The sequence below is a fragment of the Chrysemys picta genome, chromosome 6, assembly GCF_011386835.1.
Source record: "Chrysemys picta bellii isolate R12L10 chromosome 6, ASM1138683v2, whole genome shotgun sequence".
NCBI lineage: Eukaryota > Metazoa > Chordata > Testudines > Emydidae > Chrysemys > Chrysemys picta.
The window spans coordinates 47,354,824-47,381,863 of NC_088796.1; the positions used below are offsets into that span (position 1 = coordinate 47,354,824).

The 27,040-nt window shown below is 39.2% G+C and overlaps 1 protein-coding gene and 1 long non-coding RNA gene across 14 annotated transcripts in view; one reads left to right on the forward strand and one right to left on the reverse strand.

The window, feature by feature from the left end:
• The window catches only part of FAM169A (family with sequence similarity 169 member A), a 181,543-nt gene that overhangs the window by 122,638 nt on the left and 31,865 nt on the right, over positions 1-27,040 (forward strand). For 9 of the 13 annotated variants that reach the window (XR_010588791.1, XR_010588793.1, XM_065550112.1 and 6 more), the window contains exon 2: positions 25,492-25,638. Coding sequence is in view for 10 of the 13 variants with exons in the window: in XM_065550112.1 (XP_065406184.1) it covers positions 25,504-25,638 (135 nt within the window). In the remaining 3 variants the exon portion in view is untranslated. Of the gene's footprint in view, positions 1-12,506; positions 12,558-25,491; positions 25,639-27,040 lie in introns of all 13 variants that reach the window. The other 4 variants (XR_010588792.1, XM_065550115.1, XM_065550114.1 and 1 more) reach the window with 1 other exon arrangement.
• Positions 11,739-15,963, reverse strand: LOC135972367 (uncharacterized). Its single transcript, XR_010588797.1, has 2 exons — positions 15,830-15,963; positions 11,739-12,519 (listed from the first exon to the last, which is right to left on the reverse strand). It is a non-coding gene; the product is annotated as an uncharacterized LOC135972367 (long non-coding RNA).

Below are 27,040 nucleotides of genomic sequence, written 5' to 3' on the forward strand. Positions count from 1 at the left end.
ACATTGTCTAGTTGATACTGCTTGTTCTTTCTGTTTATGTGTCCAACTTTTTTTCCCTTCTCTTACCTACCGGCTATCTGTTCAGTAAACACAGGTGTTCACTTTGGTATATTATGCATCACTGTTTGCTGAAGTGTGGTATATCTATTCCAGTTTTTAACTAGTGTATTTGTCATGGCAGGATGATCAACATAATGAAATCAATGCTGCTCCACTGAATGATTGGTAAAGGGTTACTGGAGATCACTGTAGTCTGTGTCTTCTGCCTCCCTCAACCTTTTTATACAGAAACTGAGTACATTGTCATCTTATTATTCCAAGCCTTGACTGTACCAGCACTTTTTTCTGGGTTGCTTCATCAGCTTCTGTACAATTTAAACTTTCAGTTAAAATAATTTCTAGTTTATTAATTTAATGGTTACAATGAAAACTTAATGAATGTGAATTTATCCATTATTTAAATTAGTTGGAAACAGTATGTCTGAAAGGTGTGTGAACTCTTCAGTTAATCTCAAATTGTGTTAACTCTGAAGCTTAATGATAACTATTTGTTTGAACAATAATTATTTTATTGCTGATCATTTTTGTAGAAACAACTTGATACTTTGGGACTGTGGGCATTACTTGTGTTTAATATTACGTTTTCCCCCAGTGTGACCCTATCTAGTCTCCATTGTTTAGGGAAGCAAAAGTACCAAAGTCACTTAGTTACATAGGGAACCCATATGTATCAGACAGAATAGTGAGCAGTTTTTAAAATGTACCTTCTCCACTTAATCTCCTCAATCTCTCCAACAAATAGGCAAATGTGGGTCAAAGGTTGCCTTTAGAGCACTTGTTAATGACTTCTACACAGATGACTTCTACTTTGAAAAGTATGTAAAATGGCAATTTACCCATTAATCTGGTTCAGATGTGTATTGAATCATATCTGCTATCTTTTTACTCCTGTTAGCACTCTAAAGAATATACAACTCAGAGTCTCTTCTTGCTTGTCTGTCAACAGAATTGATTATCCCGTCTCATTTGTACAAGCCAATATAAGGTAACTGGGGGTTGCACAGGTATTTCTGAGGGCAGAATTTGGCCTGCAAAATATTTATTACTAGTAAAATGCAAATTGGAAAGAACCTACTTGAGTGTGTAGGGCTGTCCCTTAGTTTTCATTCATTCATTTATTTATATATGAGAGAATAACTGATCTGGAATCATTGAGAGACAAGTATGGAATCTAATGATGACACTTACAGAGTAATTCTCCAGAGTACAACCACACTTTATTTGCATCACTTCTTAAATGTAATAGGGTTTGGTGTGGTAGGAGTGTCTACTTTATACAAAGCTATGGTGATCCCTCACAGGTATTACTGACTATAGTGACAGGTATTTTAAAATATTTAATAGTTTTAGATCTAAAATGAAACAGACTTTAACTTTACTATATTTTTAGCTCTTTTGCATGTATATATTTTGAAAAGCTTGGTAATTTGACTGTGTGCGTGCCCCGTTCCTTCACCCGGGCATAGAGAAGTGCTTTCTCCCCTCCCCCCAAAGTTGTAACCTAGTCATCAAATCTTATCAGTCAGTACATTCCAAAAAGTATTAGTCATCCTGTTGTGGTCTGTGAAATGTAAAATTTGGGGTAGATAATAGCTTGCACGCTTTTAATAATGTGAGGTGCATACTCATCTCTGGCACTTTTTATTATCCGTGCATGGCCCTTGGTGTGTTCACATTGTAACATTGAGCTGGTAATAAAGTTGTTGTTTGTAAATTAAGAAAACAAAAACCAACTCTTGCTCCGAGGAATGTCATTGGGTATAAGCCATTCACAGTGCAAAGGGACTGGATAACTTCTCCCCCCTTGCACCCTGTTAAAAACTACTGAAGTGAAACGCATAAAAGGATAGTTATGCCTGGGTAACTATTGTCTGTCATCCCTGCAGTTTTGTTTGTTCACACTGCCTTCTTTTTTTTTTTTTTTTTTTTTTAATGACAGAATACACCCAACACTTACTTGGTGACTACAAATAATAAAGTTAACATTTTGTTGTATTCAGAGCTCTCAAACTGAGAGTCAGTTTCAGCAAGAGAGGTTTTAAATATCTCCCTGGAATGTATTCCTTCAGTCTTCTCAAAAGTAAGAGACTTTCAAGGCTGCCTTAAAATTATTCCAGAATTAGTGAGAATAGACAGGACTAACTTATTTTTTTCTGTATTTTGAAAATAATTGGGAATTTTATTTTTTATAAATAAAAATTGAACCCCTTGTGCTATGAGTCTAGTGAGTGGACTTTATAGTGAACTGTCATTTAGCATTCTTCGTCTTTGCTTATACTATCAAATAGTGTAGTTCTATCTGTCTTCTTTATGGCTGCTGTGTATTTTTAATAGTAAAAAGAGTCTTTAATAAGAGGTTCATATTGTGGTAACATGGGACCAGGTCCTCCAATTACATCCATGTGGGCAGACCTCTGTGCTTGCATGGCTACAATTGCAAGCTTTGGGTCAGGATGAACAGAACTTGACACCACTGTTGATGTTTGTTAGCTTTTATGAAGTCAAATAAAATGAAGGTGATAGATATGCTTCACTAACATGTTTTATCAAGTTTCTTTAATCTTGTGCAATCATGGGGGGGGGGAGGGAAATTACATAACCAGGAAGGGTGGAGCCTTCATCAAATCAATAGCCCCTGGAGCAATGCTAGAAGAATGTGTCTTGGAAACTTAACATAGAGGTGATTAGTTACCATTATAACTTCAGTGGCCATTTCTAGGCATGGAATCTATTTCTTTCAATGAACTTCATCTGGTATGGAATGCTGTACTAACCATAGTTCATTTCTACTTTTGTACACAGGCTGTCACATATGACAGGTGTTTTATTAGTACATTCTGCTGTTACTAGAAGACAAATCATTTGTCTGGCTCTTTGTAATTCTACATACACTCAGCAACGGAGTTTAGAGGGTAAACACATTCTAATGAATGGCAGTTCTCAAAGCTTTGGTGGAAATTAACCAATAAACTTACTCTTCTATTGGAACTTGGGTGATTTCTAAATTGATTTAAAAAAAACTTCATCAGGGATCCTCAAGTTGGTATTAGTTGTTCATCACAGCAGCAGCATAGCCACTGCCATACTGCAGCATTGCCAGCCCAAAGGATGGCTCAAAAATTCTGAGATTGGCTTAGAAATCACGAAATTCCAAAAACAGGGGATTTTTTTTTTGTCTTATGGTATTGGCATTTTAGGGTTCATGATGTCCAGCTACTCTCTGAAGGCTTAAGGACTAGAAACTTTCAACTTTTTTAATGAAAGCAAAGATTCTCTGATTAAAAACCTGATTCCAGACACTGGAGCTTTAATAAAAACACCAATCACAAGACTTGAGAGAAAATCATGAGCGTTGGCAATGCTGATATTAGAACAGACTGATAGTCCGCGTACTATAGTATCTTATTTTGAGCAGTGGTTTATGCAGCATGCTGTGGTTGCTTAGTACCATCTGCAAAATGCAAATGAGCAGCTGTAGCCTTGCCGGGAAGGGGGTCTCAGCTCTGCTCTAACTTAAACCGTGCAGTCATTTTTGAATGTCTGAGGATACTTTGTAGCTTGAGAGCCCATCTTCACCTTGGAATGGGACCAGGAGAGGTTGAACAATTAGGAAATCGTGGGGTAGCTTGAAGAAGTGATACCAGACACAGGCTTGGGAAAGGGAGCATCGGACACCCACAAAGGAGTGTGGGACTCTAGGAGAGTTCCAGGATGAATAATGAAGAGAAAGTTAGGATATAGTAGGGAAAGGATTGTATATGAATTCCTTTCACCTACCAATCAAACAAATGATCACCAGTCTTGTCTAGAGTTTTGTCTGTAACATGTTAAATGGCTGGCAGTTAATATGTGTTAACTAACATTTTTGTAAACACTAGTGTAAATACTTCATGAGTGTTTGTTCCTACTCATGTTTCACCTCTATCTTTCTTACATGATGTGATTCTTGAAACAAAAGGGAAACAACAAAATACAGCATTAAAGGTGCAAATGTACAATAGAATCTCGGAGTTACAAACACCTCAGGAATGGAGGTTGTCCGTAACTCTGAAATCTTCGTAACTCTGAACAAAATATTATGGTTGTTCTTCAAAAGTTTACAACTGAACATTCTTAATAGGGCTTTACTATGCAGAAGAAAAATGCTGCTTTTAACCATCTTAATTTAAATGAAACAAGCACAGAAAAAGTTTCCTTACCTTGTCAAATTTTTTTAAACTTTTCCTTTATTTTCTTAGTAGTTTACGTTTAACACAGTACTGTACTGTATTTGCTTTTTTAAATGTTTTTTGGTCTCTGCTGCTGCCTGATAGCATACTTCTGGTTCCAAATGAGGTGTGTGGGTGACCGGTCAGCTTGTAACTTTGAGGTTCTACTGTATCATTGGTGTTCAGTAGGGGCATTATAAATTCTTCTGTAGTATTCTGTATCCTCTGCTTAAGCCTAACATCTTATTTGCTTCCAGTCTATTGCTATAAAGCATTTATTTGTCTTTTAGCTGATCCCTGTGATACTGTAGCCTGAAACTACTCCCGTCAGAATGGTCTGGGACCACCTCTGCTTTGTTGGCAGTGGTTTCCTCCTTATGTTTATCCTCTCTGCCTAAGTGCAATGTATTTCATGCCACTGATAACACAGTCCTCTTTGTACACAATGGCTGGTGTCTCTGGCTTCCTTCTCATATGTCTTTTCTTTTATCTTTTAAACTACCTTCTCTTTCTTTGCTGCCCAGTTACTTAGGCTTGCTTAAATTCTTCTGGAGTTCCTGATCCTCCCTACTTTTGATTAACCTAAATAGTTGTGTTGCTAGCAAATGTTGTCATCTTGTTTTAAATGGATCTCATCATCATGGTATCTGAGTGCCATGCAATTCATCCTGGTTTTTTTATCATTAATAAATGCATTGGACACATCAGTCCTGGTCCCTGGGGCACACCAACATTTTCAATGTGTACAAATGATAACTTTCTATATTAGCAAATTCTTACTATAGATAACAGAATCAGATAACTTTCAGATTCAGTTCTCTCTTTAACACAATATTTTACCTACCTGTCAACCTATAGGAGTAACTGTAATAATAATGTTACAGGTATTTGTCTAGTACTGTTCTGAAGAGTGCCATACTTCAGTTACAGTACGTTTCAAATTCTTATTATTCTTAATGTGATACTTATAGGATGAGTATTGAACTAGAATTTTAGGCGTGCTAACTCAATTGAATTATGTTCTTAAAATAAAATCTTTAGCCACTCAAGTTATTGAGCCACATTTATATCTTTATTAATGAGATTTATTTACACCATATACAAATAATCCATTGACGCCAATGGCTAGCAGTAATGATGATTCATAGATAAATGTTCATTAACATAAATTATTAACCTTATGTGATGCTTATTTTGATAGGGTGTTTTAATTTATATGCTTGAATATTTTTAGATAGAAGACTGTGCATAAGTGCAGTATTGCAGTATTAAGTGAGGCACATTTTAGGATAACTTAGTTAACTAAGATTTTGTCATGGGTATTTTTAGTAAAAATAACTGACAGATCGCAGACAATAAACAATAAATCACGGAAGCCCGAGCACCACCATCCACAGGGCTGACGCCAAAGACGTCACCGAGATCTGTTAAAGTCATGGAATCCGTGACCAAATTGTATCCTTAACAATAACTAATAGTATAGACAGCAAACACCTACTGATTCTGCTGCCAGTGGGGGCTGTGGGAAGCGACGGCCAGCACATCCCTCAGCCCATGCTGCTTTCCGCAGCCCCCATTGGCCTGGAACAGCAAACTGTGGCCAGTGGGAGCTGCGATCGGTTGGACCTGCGGACGCTGCAGGTAAACAAACCGTTCTGGCCTGTCAGCGGATTTCCCTGATGGACTGTGGGTCAAAGGTTGCCAATCCCTGCCGTAGGCAGTTTGAGGAGAGGTGAGGAGGATCCTCCAAAGGACATGCTAAAGGAGCAGTTATATAGAATAGGATGGAGTTACAGAATCCAAGGAAGGAGAAGATTTCAAGAAGAGGAGCATGGTCACCAGTGTCAGGCAGCTGACAGGTCAAGAAAGATAAAGATGGAGTATTGCTTCTGAGCTTTGGCTAAAAAGAGGTCATTGTAGACTTTGGTGAGAGTGGTTTCAGAGCAGGGCAAAGGGTGGAAGCTGGATTGGAGAGGGTCTAGGATGGAATTGGAGGGGAGGAAGTCCAGACAGCTATTGTACACCATGCATTCAATGGGCTTGGAGATGAAAGGGAGAAGGGGCAGTGGTTGGAGAGGCAAGTGGGGCCAAGTGTGGGTTTTTTTAAGACGGGGGAGACTAAAACATTCTTGAATTGAGAAGGGAAAGAGCCAGAAGAGAGAGAGAGGTTAAGAAAAAGAATAAGGGTTGGGATGAGTGGATGCCAGGTAGATCAGGAGAACATTACAGGAAGAATACGGACTATGAAGTAAAATCCCTTTTGCTCCAGTTAGTCATAGCTCTCTGTCATTTAGATGTGAAATATTAGCAAAGACGTACTACATGTTAGATTGTTTTTGTGAAATAGTGCATTAACTGCTGGTTTGAGCGACAGAGATGGAAGATGGCTGAAATAATTTTCAGATTGATGAACTTTTCATTCAGATTTAATTATTAACGGTGCCTACTTCAAAGGCTCTCATACACAGATTTTTAATCAATTAATTTAGAAAACTTCTGGCCCGTTCTTATTATAGAAAGGTGCCCTGGAGGTTAATTGGCAAAAATCTTATAGCTTGGAGACTACTGTTTAAGAAACCTGGTGATTTTCTTGTTACAACAGGAATACATGGGACAGAACATGTAAATTCAAGCCAGCACAATAAATATTGTCTAACTGAATCATCACTAAGGAAACTCAGCCTCTGATTCAGCAGGAAACTTAATCACATGCCTAACTTTGATCACTTAATAACTTCAGTGGGGTTACATGTTTAAAATTAGGCACACACGCTTAAACACTTTGTTTAATTGGGGCCTTAAAGTGCAGTTACAGAACATGCTCCTCTTAACTGAACTCTACCACATCCGTGTTTATAACAATTAATTGTGGTCCCAATCATGCTCCCATTGAGGTCGTTGATATTTGCCATTGACTTCAATAGGAGCAATATTGGACCCTAATATTAGTCAGTATTGATAAAGCACTTAAAAGATGTAAAAAGCTATATAAGTGGTGTTCTTACATTTTAAATAATGTATTTGTCTCCAGGGGTTGTGTTTTTTCTCAGGCTGTGAATCTAGGGTAGGAGAAATTCCTAATTATGTTAATAAAAAAAGTAATATATAAATTGTTATACTGACAACATGAAGGTGTTTTTAACATCCAGTTCTATTTTTAATGACTATAAGTTAAAAAAAATAGTTGGCAGTGATGACTGTATGTCATTTAGTAATACTCACATGGTAAAAGTGGGCATCTTCCTTGGGTATTAAATGGTGATGATCTTCCATCTTAATACTAAAAATTAACCTTTTAATCCTTTCTCAGAGCTAGACTTCTGCTCCAGAACAATGTAGTTTAATGTAGATATTCATATTTCTGTTATGATTTAGAATGAAAAAAATTGATATAGTATTTTACAAGCTGATGACTTTCTCTTGCAGAATCCAGTGTTAAGATTCACATTAAAAAAAAAAAAAAAGACACACTTTGAGCCTAATCCTGTAGGCCTTGCACAAGCAAAATTCTCACTCATCTCCACTGAAGTTCTGCTTATGTGAGGATTGTTGAGGTCAGATCCTTTATCTACATAAGGATTCCATATCTCTGTGGTGCAAGAATGTTAACATTAATGATTGTCAAATTAGCGTAGTACTGGCAAGGCCAAAAATAAAAAAAAAGTACTTGGATTTGTTTTTCAAATCAGCAGCTCAGATTTGTTTCTCTGGTACTAACCCAGAGCAGTGTAAGCATCTTAAAACAGATTACAAATAATGTGGTTGGTGCATTAATCTGAGGTACTTGGTGGATGTTGACAGTGTTTTCTAGACGAGATTTTATTCTCTCTCATCAGTATAATGCTGGATATATTAAGAACCAGAGGAGTTACTTGTCTTCATGTGGAATCTTATCTTAAAGAGAGTGATAAAATACAGGTCTCAATTAATTTCACAATGCTATCATGAGATTATGAAGAAAATTCTGTAATCAAGGTAGGTTTATGTATTTTTAAAAATAGGAATACAACGAAACCTGCCTGAAAGAACCATTACATTTCAAATTATTAATAGAGATGACTTTTATCTGTTCTAAGAATTAACAAAACCTCAGGGATATTTTTGGGGAACTTTTTGTTGAGTTCAGACTTGAGGTGATCCTTGATTGAGGTTTCATTGTGTATATTCTTGTTTGGTTTGATATCCTGTTTTAAGGCTTTTTCTCTTTTAGTTTTTAAATCTCTAAATCCAGGTTTATGTAACTTGTGTGGTCTCATTGTTTGTAGTCTTTTAGTAGTCGTATGTGAGAAAAACACCACTAATATGGTAGGGAGAATGTGCAAGACAATGAGTCAGGAGACCTAATTGTATTTTGAGCTTTGCCACAGATCTCCTTTGTGGTTTTGGGAAAGTCACTGGGTAGAGTCATGGGGATATTGAGGCTAAATTAATTAATATTAGAAGAGTGTTTTGAGAGCCTCTGATAAAAGGCATGCTAGAAATGAAAAGTATTATTTATGTATCTGCTTCTTTTGAATCCATTGTTGTTTTCATTTTGTTCAAATGTTTGATTAACATTTTCACCACTTTGTTGTTTCCATTTATTTGGGGCCTTTAAAAATGCTTTGTAACGCAAGCTAGTTGTTCACTTTTTGCCGTGTTATATAAGAAGGGATTATAAAAGTTTAATGTTGAAGGGAATTAGTGATAAACAAGGATTAAATAATCCAAAATCTTAAAAAACAAAACAAAACTCCTAACGGGATTTTGCATATTTATAAACATAGCCTTTCTCCTTTTTATAAATATGATGCTTTGCTTGTTTATCTAATTTTTTGAAGCTTCTGCTTGGATTTGTATACAGTAAATTTCAAAATCAATGTTACAGGGGTTCTTTTTGTTCTTATTTTAAGTTTGTGTAGCATACTGAGAGATTTGTCAAGGAAGTGCAAATGCTAAACATGGTAGTGAAAATAGCTAAAAAGAGTTGCATTTATGTGTTGTAGGTTTTTTTTTTTAATAGAAACTCATCTGAATTGGTTAGGAGTCCTACAGCTATTCTGAAATGTCGATATTGTGTGAAAATGAATAAACTCCATTATTATCTGAAATGTGGAATTTTTGCTCAACTTTAGTGATGTGATGTGGTTCATAATAATTTGAAGTACAGTAAGGAACATGCAAAACAAGTATTTTTGAATGAATTTTTTAAAATCAAATATTCAGTTCTTAAAATTTTGGGGTTTTCCAGCCTTGTCTTATTTTCATCTCTTAAGCCCCTTCAATTATGAAGAAATGCATATATGTACTCTAGTCAGTAGAAAGAGCTACATTCGTGTGGTTTCTGGGGGACTGAGGAGGAGGGGGTGAAAAGACCTGCTGATGCCTTGATGTGCAGCCTCCCTGGGCTGCACCACATGACACATATTTTGACCAGAGAGTGGTAACTGTACCAGTTAGTTTTTTTACTCTAAAATTTCTTGATAGTTTTTTTTTTATAATATTACAAGCTAGTGATGTATTTAAATACTTAAGTACTTATAAGGACTCATTACCATAGTCTCACAGTCTAATGAATTTATCCTCACAATACCTCTGCAAGATAGGGATTGTCCCCATTTTCCAGAGGGGGAACCGAGGCACACAGAAACTAAGTAACTTGCCCAGGGTCACTCAGGAAGTCTGTGGTGGGGCAGGGAACTGAACCTGGGTCTCCTGAGTCCCGTGTTAGCACCCTGACCTCTAAACTGCCCTTCCCCCCATATTCCTAACAAGGAGCCATAAAAATAGTTTTAATCACTAAAAATCTGTGACACGCAGCCTTAGAGTTTGTAACAATATAACGTTTTTTTGTTGTTTTTTTTTTAGATTAATTTTCCTTCATTTTTTTGTGCAGGGCACTCTGTACTCTAGGGTTTATACTGCACCGGAATGAAAGCTGAATTTGCTGAGTGCATGTTAAGCATCAGATTTTGGGGGATTTTTTTAAAAATCAGCATAGGTTGATGTGGCTTTTCAGCCACACCATCCTCCCAGAATAGCTTCCTTGGCATTTGGCCTGGTATAGCGTGGCTGCTGTGGCTTGAAATATTTTCCTTACAAGGAGGTAAGTTTTTGTACTTTTCCCATAATCTAGGGATTAGTTTAGGTATGGGGGGGCGGAATTCCCTTTTTGTAGAAATGTAAACTGGCTTCCCTGCAAACATATTTTTTTCTTTGTCTGGCTGGTCTGATAGTTTTGAAAATGAGAGGGTCAGTCCATATCTGATTCTCCTCTTCAGGAGGGGCACTTTCTTGTGCATGTGATAGATGCTGCTTTGTATAATTCACATTTAGTGCCTAACTTTGCTCTGAGCATACTGGCCTGGAACTCCCATTCATTGCAATGGGAGTTCCATGTGCATAACTGACGTTCTATATTAAAAAAGTAGCATGTATACAAAGTTGTTAACAATTGAGTTAGAGCACCTAATGCTGGCCATGACTAACTGCTCACTTTACATTGAGTAAAGTTAGGCATAGGTGTGTCCTGATCCTCCAAATACAGGTTATTCCAATGGATAAAAAAAATTCTAACAAAATATTTTAAATATAAAGACTTGAATTTTATCCGTTAAGTTTTATGAATATTCTCAAAAAAACCCTTAATCTCTTCGTCACCCATCTATTACAATCAAAGGTTGCCAGTATTACATATCTTAGGCTACATAGTGTATTGGTTAAAAACTCACTCTCCCACAGCATGCCTGCCTGCCTTCCTCCTCTCCTTATGGTCTGTTTTTATATATTAGAACACTGCACATCTTGACCTCTATCTATGGATGTACTTCTGTGGTGATCATCACTATAAACTCTAAATATCCTAGAAATATCTTCCCTCCTTCATCCCCTTTGTGAATTGAACTGAAATTACCCCCAAGATTTTTCCTTGTACTACAGAGTACCTCCTTTTCTGTCCCAGTGCAGTTACTGAAATACAGTAAAACTTTGATCCAGAAGGGGAAAATTTGATGCAAACCTAACAAATATTATCATCTGGTCAGTCAGTGTGAATCTTTGTGATGATTTTATGCGCACGCGCACACACACGCACACACATCGGTGGACAGGAATACAGAATGGAGTTTATGGTGCTTTTTCAGAAATAAAACTGAGAATATGAGTCTCAGTTAATATTTAGATTCACAACTTGAATGGATTTTCAACCTTGTCTGCATTAGTATTTTTTTTTAAATAAATGGATAATTTTTCAGTCTTAACACTTAAGCTAATGAAGGTTTTGTGTCTGGGAATTAGAATATGGCAGAAAGTCACACAGAAACATCATGTTCACTCATCTTGTTAAATGTGGTATTTCAAGGGGCTCCTTGAATTGATCTCAGACACTCTGTTACCACAGCTGTTTCTAAAAGAGGTTGTGCCATTCTGGCATAGTAATTTATAGGGGAGGGTGAAAAGTCTCATTCTATTCGACACTGAAGCAAGTGTGACTTTAATACAATGAATTTTTAATATTGTATGCAAGATGGTGCACTTACAGTGAGATAAAATGACATTTGGCTTTTGTTTTAATGAAAGAAAGAATTACATTTTTTGCCTAATTAAAAAACAAATTATTTGGACATTCTTTCCAATATCTTGTTGTTGCTGTTTTGCATGAATGCTCGTGACTAGTTAGGATGCTTAAGGCTACATCAAATTTGCTCATTCAGCCAGAATATTTCCTGGCCAATAGGAGGGTTATCTCATGAACGGAGCACAATCCCACAGAATGTGACAAGGATTTGGCATGACAGATTTACAGTCATGCAAGATACAGAAGTTTAAAGAAACAGAAGAGAGGAGTGACAGGCTTCACAATGAGGACCTGTTTTGTTCCTGGTGCCCCTTCGCTCCCCAGCCCCCTCTCCAAAAAAGTCCAAAACCCAGAATTGTGAAAATATGCAAGGCGCTCTCACCTGAAAAATTGAACAGTAATTCACACAAATATGGATTATATAAGCAACTTCTTTCAGGAGATGAAAACCTTCATGGTTTTTTGCTTTCTAGAGTCCAAAAGAATCTTAGAAATGTGAAATTTCAAATTGTCATAGCAGGTGGGAATGGAATTTGCTTATTGCTGGGATCAATGAGTTGCCTTGCTTCCATCAGCTTAATCTCTCCTTTAAAATAGATTCCTAAATGTTGGTTCGTGGGGCTACTTGTTGGTCAGCAGAGAGCTGCTAGTGACATGTTACTGGCCTTTCTTCTTGTTTCCAGCTGCTGAACTGCCCTAGAAGACAGCAAAAAATCCATTAGATCCTTCTCCATGTAAGCAATTACTGTGATTTCCTCAGGAATACTATGATTTTTATTGAGAGGGGAGGTAGTCCATAAGGCAGACTCTATGATATGAATTGCACCATGAACATGCTTGAGAACTTGCTTTAAAAGACATGTAATCTGCAGCACATTCAAAATTTATGGATGCAGAATAACAATGATGGGTAAGCTTTCTGCTGTTGTCTGCTATGGTAGATATGTATGAACAATGTTCTTATACAAACACTATAGGAATACTACTGAGTTGGAAATTCATTAGTTTAATTGAGGAGAAAGGTGGGAGGGAATAAAATTGAAAAGTTTGCCCCCCCTCCTTTTTTTTTTACATTGATAAATAATTCGCTTCTGTTCTCCTTGCTGTTTAGTGTGGTACATGTTAAAAAAACCAGAGAAACAGCAGGGATCAGGACTCATTAAATAATCACCAGTTCTTGTTGAATAGAAGAAATTTTCTTTTAGGATGTTAAAGGAATTTTCTACCTATTAATATGTTCCCAAAACATGAACTGATTATTTCTTGTCCATTTTTAGATGCAAACAAATATTTCTGTGTTTTTGTTTTCACAATGGCTTAGCAATAAAAAAATTCATTCAGTAAGCCAGCTGTTGCTACATGTTTTCTGCTTTGATTTTGCCTTTTTTTTTAATTAAAAAAATGCCAAGAATGATGGCCTAGAGTAGAGGCTTTTAACAATAGCCTGTGGCTTGCATATCTCATACTGTCATGTAACTTGAAGTGAGCCTCTATCATTTCTTATTGTTCTCATACTAGTTCAGATACGTGGGTCTTTATTGGATCTGCCAATATAAGGAAAACCAAAATCTTAGTTGTTTAGGTAATTTTATTTCCCTTAAAGCAGAATTTACTGGCTTAAGATTCTCAGCTTCACCTCTTCTTTAGCAGCTGGAACTAGCTTTTCCCTGTAGTGAAATTTCTGCTTTTATCCTAGGGTCTTTACTTACCTTAAAGCAGCTAAGATCTCACTCTAAAGCATCATCCAGTCAGTCTTTTCCAGCGACATGTAATCTCACACATTTCCTCCTTAGTTCTTGCCCTGACTGTAGGCCTTACAGAAGTAGTAAACTTATAGGAAGTCTGTATGTTAACAAGCAATTTTAACCTCCTCCTTTATTACAATGAAGACTAGCTTTTGTCCTAGTCTCTTAATCTCCTGTGCAAACTAGACTCTTGTACTCTCCTCCCTAATTCCACTAGGCAGGGAAGGGTGAAATTATAATTGCATGAATGGGCCATCAGAGTGTGTGAATTTAATGTGGAAGGGGTTGGGAAGCCAGAAAAAGAAAGGGGAGTAGAGGATGAGGTTCCCCAGGGCTGTGGGACAGAAGGATAATTCCAACTCTTTAGGTCTTTTGCACACTAGAATAAAAGGTGGGTTTTAAAGTGTTGGCAAATATGTTTTACAACGCTAGCATAGACAGTGCAAAGTGTATTTTAGTATGTGATCTGGCAGAGGTGAGGAAAAGTCCTTAGGTTGAACAGTTTTTGCTTGCAGTTCCTGCGTTGGCCACTATGGGGCACTGTGGCAGCTGCAGGCAGACAAGGCTGTCTCTTTTGCCTCTTATTGCCTCTTGCTGTCTGCTTGCATATTTTACCTTTCATTCACTGCTATATGGCAGGAGGAGGGAAATCACCATTGTCAGATGTCTCACTTGCCTGCTGCCATTCCTTCAAAAATAGTGGCATCCGTGGGTATTTTTCTGGAGTGAGGAGAGACAGATGTAGAGGTGAATGAGGTAACTGAGTGCCGGGGGTGGAGGGTGAATAATAGTATGGGGGATGGAGAGATAGTAATGGGGAGAGGGGGTAAACATGAAGGGGAGATCAGGAAGTGGAGAAGGATCTGATTGAGAAAAGGGAAGGTAAGAGAAAATACTGACACTAAAAATCAGTGAAGGGAAAAAGTGGGCTGAATCAGAAAAGGACAAATCCTTTGATAAGAGATTTGATAAGAGATGGAAAAACAGAAAAGCAATTGAGAAGCACACATTTTTAAAAAAGTGAAAAGACCAAGATACAAACAAAAGTGAAGGGCAAGTAGATAAAATGGAAAGTAAAATGAGGGAGACATATGTTCATTTCTTATAAATATTCCTGGAAAGTCTGCTTTGACAGCAATTTGAATCTGTGACTAAATCATGGCTGTGTTTTAAAAAAAGGAAAACAATTCTGCCCTTAGGGTCACCTCTTTCACAGCCAATCTCTTCTCCTGGATCCTAGTGTCTATAGGTACTAGATATCACCCTTACCTACTTTTTGAAAAGCTTAATTTATAGATTACCTTTGGGTCTCCTGGGGGGAAAAGCAGGGGTCTTGTCATATCACATACCTTTCCAAATGAAAGCACAGAAGTGTGCATAAGAGAGACCAGAAAGGATTGGGGAGAAATTTGAGACGTAAACCATGAATTTTGTCAGGGAAAAGTTCTCAGGCCCTCCCAGAGAAATCTTGATTGCTCATATCTGAAAAAGTCATATAAAGAAGCCACACAACTTGATAGCTATGGGCAAGGTCAATTCAGCCCCTCATCCTTCCAAGAGAGAGAAATTGGTTAGCTGTGGTAGTTCACTGCTTGTGGAAGCTCTGGATGAAACCTTAAAAATGAGGTCCTCTCTGTCCTATGTGGTGCTCTTTTGGGGGTGTAACTGCTGGCCTATTGTACCTTGAGGAGGAGGCATAAGTTGACACTGCTTTCACTGGGGACAGTTGAATCAAAGATTCTCCCAAGTGTTGAGAAGCTGCTGCTGCCACTACTGCCAGCACAGCTGCAAACTTTCAGGGGGTAAATAAGCACCCTGACTTTCACAATAAGCCAAAAATCAAGCTAATCCCATTTCAAAACCAGGCCAAAACAAGCCAATCCCTAAGAACCCCAACACTCTATGTGACTAGATTCCCCCTCATCTAGTACCTATGCAGTCTGGGACTGTGGTGGGCCCCCTGTGAACCCCTGACTCTCCCCCCACCCCTTGCCCCACTTGCCCCTAGCCCCTGCTTGCCATGAGCCGATCAAAAAAAAAGGGGGGGGGGATGTCAACAAGCTGCAACAAGCCAAACAAGCTACAAGCCAAAAGCTAGCCAACAAGCAACTCATAAGCCAATTAAGCCCAAAACAATCCCAATTTCTGCTTTTTTTCCCCCCGCGGGTTTGGCATGTCTGACTGTACTTCAGCCGCCAGGTGATTTGTTAGTTGTTTTCTCCCCCCTCACCCAGTTGCCTCTTAGGTCTAATCTATGGTACCTGTAAGCTGGTGGGCTCCCTCACTGCTAGTGCATCAAATAAAACTCCCAGCTTCAGAATTTCAAGGATGGATTAATTTCTTAAAATCAAAAGTCTCTCTCTAACTGAGCTGTTCCTTGACCTTTTAGCTTTCAGGTCACCTGATCCCTGGCCTCAAACTCATCATCTGGGAGGCAGATAATTAGGCAACTCCCTTAAAGGACCAGCTGACTGTGACACTACTATACAGGAATAGTATCAGTAGCAGCTGTGAGGTGTCTATTATTTGCTATGGCCATTTCTACAATTAAGAAATATTTTTTTATTTTTGTATTTTGTGGTTATTTTGTAAATATCTGGATTGAGGGTTTTTTGGTCCCATTGAAAGGAGCTTTTGCTGTGTCACCAGTATCTTGTGTTGTAAAAGTTGTGTGAGTATCAATAAAAGAAATCAATCCCTTCTCCTGGGATGCAGATAATTAGGCGCAGGTGGGGCTAAACCCAAGTCCCTTATGTGGTGGGATGACTCTTTGATAGTAACCATAGAGGTCTAGGCTAGTGCATGATTGCTAGTCTGGCACGGGTGCTTATGAGAGGGAGGGAGTAGAGGATGGAGGGTGTTTGTGTGACATTGAGAGTATGGTGCATATGTTGGAGTGAGTGAAGAACAGAGGGATTACAGAGGAAATGGTGGGCACAGGCAACAGATTAATTGAAGGAACATAGCAAGTACCAATGCAGATCATACCAATGGTCTGTCCTACTGTGTGTATATATTTTTAAAAGCCTGTTATGTTTGTGTGGTAGTCAGGTTTCATTGGCATTAACTTAAACCTGGAAAACCTAATTATGAGAGATGCCTGCTGAAGGATGCTGGGTTTTATTAGTATTTGAGAATGGTGCAAATGTGAGACTACTGGAAATGAATGCATAAAGCTATAATTCCTGTGATGCATGGACACTGAGATATAGGTGTCCTCTCTCTTTCTCTCTAACTCTTCAGGAGGAACCACAGTCTTTCATTTTTCTCTTCTTTTTTAGAATGGTGGTAGTGCTCAAAGATCCTTACTAGATTAAAGCCTCTTTGTGTGAGGCACAGTACAAATACACAAGACGGACACAATTCTTGACCTGAAGAACAGTATCAAACTACCTGACACGTCAGATATCCACCAGGTCTGGAAAAACCTGAAAGATAATCAGTATTTATTTAGGCAAACTCTGAGGGCTGGTCCACACTAACCCCCCAGTTCGAACTAAGATACGCAACTTCAGCTACGTGAATAATGTAGCTGAAGTCGAAGTATCTTAGTTCGAACTACAAGGTACTTACCACGGGTCCATGCGCGGCAGGCAGGCTCCCCCGTCGACTCCGCGTACTCCTCTCGTGGAGCAGGAGTACCGGTGTCGACGGCGAGCACTTCTGGGATCGATTTATCGCATCTAAACAAGATGCGATAAATCGATCCCAGAAGATCGATTGCTTACCGCCGAACTCGGAGGTAAGTATAGATGTTATGCTCATACAAAGCACACGGGATCTTTATAAAAGAAGGTAAATACACAGCATTTATTGAGAATACCACAGTTAGCATATGCTTTTTAGACACACACACACACACACACACACACACAGAGTCCTGCAGTGATGTTTACAGTTACCAGTCCAGAGTCTGGATCAATCTAGTGGACAGCCAGATTGGTCGCAGAGGGGAGCGGGGTTCTATCGGTCGCGATCCGATGCTCCTGGAGTGTGGCAAGACGAACCCAAAGTCCTATGGCAAAGCACCCTGTTCTTATAGGTTTTCTTCTCTGTTGAAGCCTATGGATTCTGCTGTGTCACTTTGTGACCGGTTACTTCTTAATAGGCGTAAACATTTAAATACACCTCCGAGAGGGTCATCCTGTCCTTTGTTCCGATTTAATCAATTGTCTTTAGGGGTGCCAGCCTTTACCTCAGGGTCATCAATCTGCCCTTCATTATGGATGCGTGTTGATGATGAACTCCCACCTGTTCATGCTCTCTGTATGTGTGTATATATATCTCCTCAATATATATTCCACTCTATATGCATCCGAAGAAATGGGCTGTAGTCCATGAAAGCTTATGTTCTAATAAATTTGTTAGTCTCTAAGGTGCCACAAGTACTCCTGTTCTTTTTGATGATTCTTTGATGTCCTTTAAGTTTCTTCACTCCTTTTTCCTTGACTCTGGCTATAACAATGGCCTTCACACCTTATCTTTTTCTAATGCATACATTCCTCATTCACACAAACAGATTGAGAATACAAACAGTAGTATTTTATATTGAGCAAAAGGGCATTGCAAATTAAACCTTGCTAAGTTTTACAATCAATAACCAAGCCAATTTACATTGAGACCCAGGCCTTCAATGTTCCTCTAATCTACTTAACATAGACACAATAGAGAATCCTGTCTCTTACTTCCTAATTTGTAATACATATAGGAAACCATAGTAGCTTTATAACTTATTCTAAAACAAAAGGATGACCATAATAAAATCCAGCTCCTACATAGACGTATCCTGAGTTTCATAGATTCATAGACTTTAAGGTCAGAAGGGACCATTATGATCGTCTAGTCTGACCTCCTGCACAACGCAGGCCACAGAATCTCACCCACCCATTCCTGTAATAAACCCCTAACCTATGTCTGAGTTATTGAAGTCCTCAAATCATGGTTTAAAGACTTCAAGGTGCAGAGAATCCTTCAGCAAGTGACTCGTGCCCCACGCTGCAGAGAAAGGTGAAAAAACCCCAGGGCCTCTGCCAATCTGCCCTGGAGGAAAATTCCTTCCCGACTCCAAATATGATGATCAGCTAAACCCTGAGCATGTGGGCAAGACTTACCAGCCAGACACCCAGGAAAGAATTCTCTGTAGCAACTCAGATCCCACCCCATCTAACATCCCATCACAGGCCATTTGGGCATATTTACTGCTAATAGTCAAAGATCAATTAATTGCCAAAATTAGGCTATCCCATCATACCATAAACTTATCAAGCTGAGTCTTGAAGCCAGATATGTCCTTTGCCTTCACTGCTCCCCTTGGAAGGCTGTTCCAAAACTTCACTCCTCTGATGGTTAGAAACCTTCGTCTAATTTCAAGTCTAAACTTCCTGATGGCCAGTTTATATCCATTTGTTCTCGTGTCCACATTGGTACTGAGCTTAAATAATTTCTCTCCCTCCCTGGTATTTATCCCTCTGATATATTTATAGAGAGCAATCATATCTCCCCTCAGTCTTCTTTTGGTTAGGCTAAACAAGCCAAGCTCTTTGAGTCTCTTTTCATAACACAAGTTTTCCATTCCTTGGATCATCCTAGTAGCCCTTCTCTGTACCTGTTCCAGTTTGAATTCATCCTTCTTAAACATAGGAGACCAGAACTGTACACAGTATTCCGGATGAGGTCTCACCAGTGCCTTGTATAATGGAGGAGAACACCTCCTTATCTCTATTGGAAATACCTCGCCTGATGCATCCCAAGACTGCATTAGCTTTTTTCACAGCCAAATCACATTGGCGGCTCATAGTCATCCTGTGATCAACCAATACTCCGACGTCCTTCTTCTCCTCTGTTACTTCCAACTGATGAGTCCCCAGCTTAGAACAAAAATTCTTGTTATTAATCCCTATATGCATGACCTTGCACTTTTCACTATTAAATTTCATCCTATTACTATTGCTCCAGTTTACAAGGTCATCCAGATCTTCCTGTATGATATCCCGGTCCTTCTCTGTATTGGCAATACCTCTCAGCTTTGTTTCATCCGCAAACTTCATTAGCACTTCCACTTTTTGTGCCAAGGTCAGTAATAAAAAGATTAAATAAGATTGGTCCCAAAACTGATCCCTGAGGAACTCCACTAGTAACCTCCCTCCAGCCTGACAGTTCACCTTTCAGTATGACCTGTTGTAGTCTCCCCTTTAACCAATTCCTTATCCACCTTTCAATTTTCATATTGATCCCCATCTTTTCCAATTTAACTAATAATTCCCCATGTGGAACCATATCAAATGCCTTACTGAAATCGAGGTAAGTTAGATGCACTGCGTTTCCTTTGTCTAAAAAATTTGTTACCTTCTCAAAGAAGGAGATCAGGTTGGTTTGGCACGATCTACCTTTTGTAAAACCATGTTGTATTTTGTCCCAATTACCATTGACCTCAATGTCCGTAACTACTTTCACCTTCAAAAATTTTTTCCAAGTCCCTGCATACTACAGATGTCAAATTAACAGGCCTGTAGTTACCCGGATCAATTTTTTTCCCTTTCTTAAAAATAGGAATTATTTTAGCAATTCTCCAGTCATACGGTACAACCCCTGAGTTTACAGATTCATTAAAAATTCTTGCTAATGGGCTTGCAATTTCATGTGCCAGTTCCTTTAATATCCTTGGATGAAGATTATCTGGGCCCCCCGATTTAGTCCCATTAAGCTGTTCAAGTTTGGCTTCTACCTCTGATGTGGTAATATCTACCTCTATATCCTCATTCCCATTTGTCATCCTGCCATTATCCCTAAGCTCCTCATTAGCCTCATTAAAGACTGAGGCAAAGTATTTGTTTAGATATATTGGACCATGCCTAGATTATCCTTAACCTCCACTCCATCCTCAGTGCTTAGCGGTCCCACTTCTTCTTTCTTTGCTTTCTTCTTATTTATATGGCTATAGAACCTTTTACTATTGTTTTTAATTCCCTTTGCAAGGTCCAATTCTACATGGCTTTTGGCCTTTCTCACTTCATCCCTACATGTTCTGTCCTCAATAAGGTAGCTTTCCTTGCTGGTCCCTCCCATCTTCCACTACTTGTAGGCTTTCTGCCTTTTCTTAATCTCTGAGATGCCTGCTCATCCAGCTTGGTCTACAACTCTTGCCTATGAATTTTTTCCCCTTTCTTCGGATGCAGGCTTCTGATAGTTTCTGCAACTTTGATTTGAAGTACACCTCTACCCCGATATAATGCGACCTGATATAACACGAATTCGGATATAATGCGGTAAAGCAGTGCTCCGGGTGGGCAGGGCTGCGCATTCTGGCGGATCAAAGCAAGTTCGATATAACACGGTTTCACGTATAACGCGGTAAGATTTTTTGGCTCCCGAGGACAGCATTATATCGGGGTAGAGGTGTAATTCAAGGCCTCCTCCCCCTTTAGATCCACAAGTTCTTCAGTCCAATCCACTTCCCTAACTAGTTTCCTTAATTTTTTAAAGTTAGCCCTTTTGGAATCAAAAACCCTAGTCACAGATCTATTTTTGTTTATCCTTCCATTTAGTTTGAACTGAATTAGATCATGATCGCTCGAACCAAGGTTGTCCCCTACAACCATTTCTTCTATGAGGTCCTCACTACTCACCAAAACCAAATCTAAAATGGCATCCCCTCTTGTTGGTTCAGCAACTACTTGGTGAAGGAATCCATCAGCTATCTCACCCAGGAAAATCTGAGCCCTATTATTACTAGCACTTGTTCTCCAGTCAATATCTGGGAAGTTAAAGTCTCCCATGATCCCACAATTCCCATTAGTATTTACTTCATTAAAAACATTAAAGAGGTCTCTATCCATATCCAGATCAGATCCTGGTGGTCTATAGCATACTCCAAGCACTATCCAAGGGGAGGCTCTAGGAGCTTTCTTCCCCAATTTGATTTTTGCCTAGACAAACTCTGTCTTATCCATTCCATCACTTCTTATTTCTTTACAGTCTACCTCATCATTGATATACAATGCTACTTCACCACCTTTGCCTTTATTTCTGTCTTTCCTAAACAGCACATACCCTTCAATACCTGTATTCCAGTCATGACTACTATTCCACCATGTTTCTGTTATCCCTGTAATATCTGGTTTCACTTCCTGCACCAGTAGCTCTAGTTCCTCCATTTTGTTACCTAGGCTCCTCACATTGGTGTACAAACATCTTAATTTTTGCTGTTTGGCTTCGCTCACATTCTTTACCCGATTAGGCACAGACATTCTACCGCCAGTATCACCTGTTTGACTGGTATCTACACTACTCTTCCTCCTTATGACCATTCTCCTACCACGGCTGTATCCTTTCTTACTTCGTTTTCTTCCCTCTCAGTGTTAAAATCCGGCGAGGAGAGTACCTGGACATCTCCCCCAAATTGTTGTGCCAGCCTCCATCCTAGAAGTCTATTTCCCTCCCTACTCAGGTGAAGTCCATCCCGAGAAAACAGTCCTCTGTCCATGAATGCCTCCCAGTGGCCATACATCCCAAAGCCCTCCTTATAGCACCACTTCCTGAGCCATCTGTTGATCATCATAATTTTGTCACACCTTTGTTGCCCTTCTCTAGGAACAGGCAGAATCCCACTCAAGATCACCTGAGCCTCGATTTCCTTAAGCGTCTTCCACAGCCTGGCATAGTCTCCCTTGATACGTTCCAGCAAGAATCTAGCTGTATCATTTGTTCCCACATGAAGGACAATCAGTGGATTCTTTCCCGCTCCCGTTAGGATTCTCTTCAGCCTCAGGTCCACATCCCGTATCTTAGCACCCGGCAGACAGCACACGCTTTTGTTCTCTGGATTAGCTCTGGTTACTGGCTTATCTATCCTTCTCAGTAAGGAGTCCCCAATCATGTAGACCTGCCTTTTCCTGGTGATGGTGCGATTCTTCGGTCTATCCCCTGTTCTTGCCATGAGTTCTTGGGAAGAACCTTGGAGATCCCTGGTGAGTGCTCTTGGGCTAGTGGAGGGAGTGTTAAAGAGTGAGAAGGAGCTCTCTCTCTCTCTCTCCCCTTTCTTTTCTTTTTTCTTCCCTTTTCTCTCTGCCCATCACTTTCTTTTTCTTACTGTCGGTAAAAAAAAGAAATTCTTACTGTGGGTGCTGTTGCTGTCTGTTTGGAGAGCAAGCCCCTCTAAATGCAGGGCTTCCCATTGACAATTGGCAAGGAGCCATGCTGCTGCCTATAGTGTTGATTGACCATAGTTGAGGGACTAGCGGAAGAGTGCAGGCCGGGGTAGGCAACCTATGGCACATGCGCTGAAGGCAGCACGCGAGCTGATTTTCAGTGCCACTCACACTGCCTGGGTCCTAGCCACCGGTCCGGGGGGCTCTGCATTTTAATTTAATTTTAAATGAAGCTTCTTAAACATTTTCAAAACCTTATTTACTTTACAAACAACAACAGTTTAGTTATATATTATAGACTTATAGAGACCTTCTAAAAACGTTAACATGTATTACTGGCACACGAAACCTTAAATTAGAGTGAATAAATGAAGACTCGGCACATCATATCTGAAAGATTGCCGACCCCTGGTCTAGACCATCCCTGATAGACATTTATCTAACCTACTCTTAAATATCTCCAGAGATGGAGATTCCACAACCTCTCTAGGCAATTTATTCCAGTGTTTAACCACCCTGACAGTTAGGAACTCTTTCCTAATGTCCAACCTAGACCTCCCTTGCTGCAGTTTAAGCCTATTGCTTCTTGTTCTATCCTTAGAAGCTAAGGTGAACAAGTTTTCTCCCTCCTCCTTATGACACCCTTTTAGGTACCTGAAAACTGCTATCATGTCCCCTCTCAATCTTCTCTTTTCCAAACTAACCAAACCCAATTCTTTCAGCCTTCCTTCATAGGTCATGTTCTCAAGACCTTTAATCATTCTTGTTGCTCTTCTCTGGACCCTTTCCAGTTTCTCCACATCTTTCTTGAAATGCGGTGTCCAGAACTGAACACAATACTCCAGTTGAGGCCTAACCAGTGCAGAGTAGAGCGGAAGAATGACTTCTCGTGTCTTGCTCCCAACACATGTGTTAATGCATCCCAGAATCATGTTTGCTTTTTTTGCAACAGCATCACACTGTTGACTCGTATTTAGCTTGTGGTCCACTATAACCCCTAGATCCCTTTCTGCCGTACTCCTTCCTAGACAGTCTCTTCCCATTCTGTATGTGTGAAACTGATTTTTCCTTCCTAAGTGGAGCACTTTGCATTTGTCTTTGTTAAACTTCATCCTGTTTATCTCAGACCATTTCTCCAATTTGTCCAGATCATTTTGAATTATGACCCTGTCCTCCAAAGCAGTTGCAATCCCTCCCAGTTTGGTATCATCTGCAAACTTAATAAGCGTACTTTCTATGCCAATATCTAAATCGTTGATGAAGATATTGAACAGAGCCGGTCCCAAAACAGACCCCTGCAGAACCCCACTTGTTATACCTTTCCAGCAGGATTGGGAACCATTAATAATAACTCTCTGAGTACAGTTATCCAGCCAGTTATGCACCCACCTTATAGTAGCTCCTTCTAAATTGTATTTGCCTAGTTTATCGATAAGAATATCATACAAGACCGTATCAAATGCTTTACTAAAGTCTAGGTATACCACATCCACCGCTTCTCCCTTATCTACAAGAGTCGTTATCCTATCAAAGAAAGCTATCAGATTGGTTTGACACGATTTGTTCTTTACAAATCCATGCTGGCTGTTCCCTATCACCTTACCACCTTCCAAGTGTTTGCAGATGATTTCCTTAACCACTTGCTCCATTATCTTCCCTGGCACAGAAGTTAACTGACTGGTCTGTAGTTTCCTGGGTTGTTTTTATTTCCCTTTTTATAGATGGGCACTATATTTACCCTTTTCCAGTCTTCTGGAATCTCTCCCGTCTCCCATGATTTTCCAGAGGTGATAACTAGAGGCTCAGATACCTCCTCTATTAGCTCCTTGAGTATTCTAGGATGGATTTTAATTTAATTTTAAATGAAGCTTCTTAAACATTTTTAAAACCTTATTTACTTCACAAACAACAATAGTTTAGTTCTATATTATAGACTTATAAAAAGAGACCTTCTAAAAACGTTAAAATGTATTACTGGTACACGAAACCTTAAATTAGAGTGAATAAATGAAGACTCGGCACACCACTTCTGAAAGGTTGCCGACCCTTGGTGCAGGCAATGGCAATTTCAGGAAGCGGACTTCAAAAGAAAACACACAGACCCCTAGGAAGTGAAGTTGAGTGCACCAAAGATGAGTTACTGTCAAAGAGACATTGGTGCAGTCAGTGAAACAGCCAGGTGAAAACAGGCAAGGAAGCCCCCCAATATCTGTGCATGTCCTTTAGACCATGGACAGATGTCTACAGGGATCCATTGGCCAATCCCCTTCTCCCTGCTTCCCCAGTGAATAGGTAGAATACATAGGCCATTTTGTGGGAGGCTGAAGCAATGGACATGTGTGTGGAGAAGATTCTGTTCTCACCAACATCCATGCAGCACCCTCTGTACAACTATTTTACTCTGGTTAGGTGAAGTGATGAAAGATCTGGCTCTATATGCATCCATTGTACTTTACGCAACAGCAACTCAGTAAACATTATATAGAAAAAGAAAGAAAGCATGTATTAAATTAACCAAATTGCGCTGGAACACACATCACTTTATTCTGCCCAAATAACATTTGGAAATAAAAAATAAAGCCAATGTTTGCGGTGGTTGTGACAAATTGACATGAGGCTGTGATTCATGCTCCTTGCTGCCAATAAAATTGAACAGCTTCTCTGTAGAGAAGAAGAGGTGCTAGTTAATAAATTCATTCTAATGTTATGTTTAGTAGGACAAGATAACTTCAGGCTTTTACTGTGTGGTATCTCTACAATAATATATGCATGTTCAGTTTTTCAGGGGGATGGCATTCCCTGTGGACATGTTGGATAATTACAGTCATGAAGACTTGGAGAGTTCTGCAGAAGACTACATGTCTGATCTTCGATGTGGGGATCCAGAGAATCCAGAGTTCTTGTCTGTTGTCAGCAACATCAAAGTAAGAGAGAGAAAAATCTGAACCAATTTATTTCTTGATTATTTGCAATTGAACGTAGAGTAAAAATGCAGATAAATCAAGTCTGTGTCTACTGTGTTAAAACGAGTATTTAAATAAGTATTATATTTTCTATATGTTCCTATCCTTTTTAAACTGTATTTGTATTGTACTTTGGAACACCAAACAACACATTGTTTTATACCAAGTGGGATCTTTGTGTCAGCCACTCAGATTGTTGGATGATGAATCTATGTACATTGAACAATTCTCTTTCATTTTAAATCATAACTGGTGAGTCAGGCAAACTCTTTGCTAGAATTAATCACAGAAATGTACATGCATAAGTTATGCTAGCAGTTACTGCATCTAATTGGTCATTTATGCCTCAGTTTTGCAAAGTGATCTGCTTGGGTGGACCTTTAATCCCATAGGCAGTCCCACTGACATCCAAAATGGTGTCTATATTGGGCCATTTGTTCTAAAACTTTCCCTGTTGCCGTCACAGCAGCAGTACTGGTGGAGGCACTAATAGGGATCGGATGCTGGAATTTTATGATCTGATCCACCTTATCACTTAGCCTGTCTGTGATGTAGTGGTCAAAATCGGGTCTGCCTATGCTGGCACTCCCACTTGCTAGTATCTGTGGTAACAGTGGTGTGAAATTTTAACTAAAGAGTCTAGAGTAAGTGAGGCCAGTGGGACTCTAAGCAAGAGTAGGGGTTCTCACTTGTAGATCCCTTTCCAGGAGCAGACTTTTAGGCACTTTTCTCTAATCATGGTAAGTGCTATGTGCGTAAAAATAAAAATTCTGAGCCATAGCATACCATAAGCTTTAAACTGTTTTATAAGGAAGTAAATCTTTCTCATAGTCTGAATGTCTAGTCATTTGTTCATCACACAATCAGTGCTAATATATACATATTTATTTTCTCAAATATCTTCATTAAATATTAGAAATACTTGAATTTAAATAACTTCAAAATCATTTTGATGAAGATTTTGAACCTTCTAAAACTAAGTGGTTCTAGCTCCATATGTTGGTGCCTTAATGCCGCATTTTGGTGCTCAATTGAGCATTTGGACGCTGAAGTGCCTATTTTAGCACCAAAACGTGGGAAATGTTCACCTGTTTTAAAGGTGACCTGGCCTGCAAGGGAAGACCATTTGGGTTTGTGTATCAGGCATATGAAGTTTTTTCTTTCCTGTTTCCTGGAAGTCTTTGTTAGAAGAGTCAACAAAATGTATTTGAGGCTTTTTTAGCCCTTAATTGAGGACGAGATGTTGACTCTTTAATAAAGACAGCTTGTCTTCCAGTTGTTCATATAGCTTTTGAGTCGAATAGATATGAACAGAAATAAAACTGGGTTCCCCTCTCAGTCGAGATCAGGGCCAGCTCCAGGC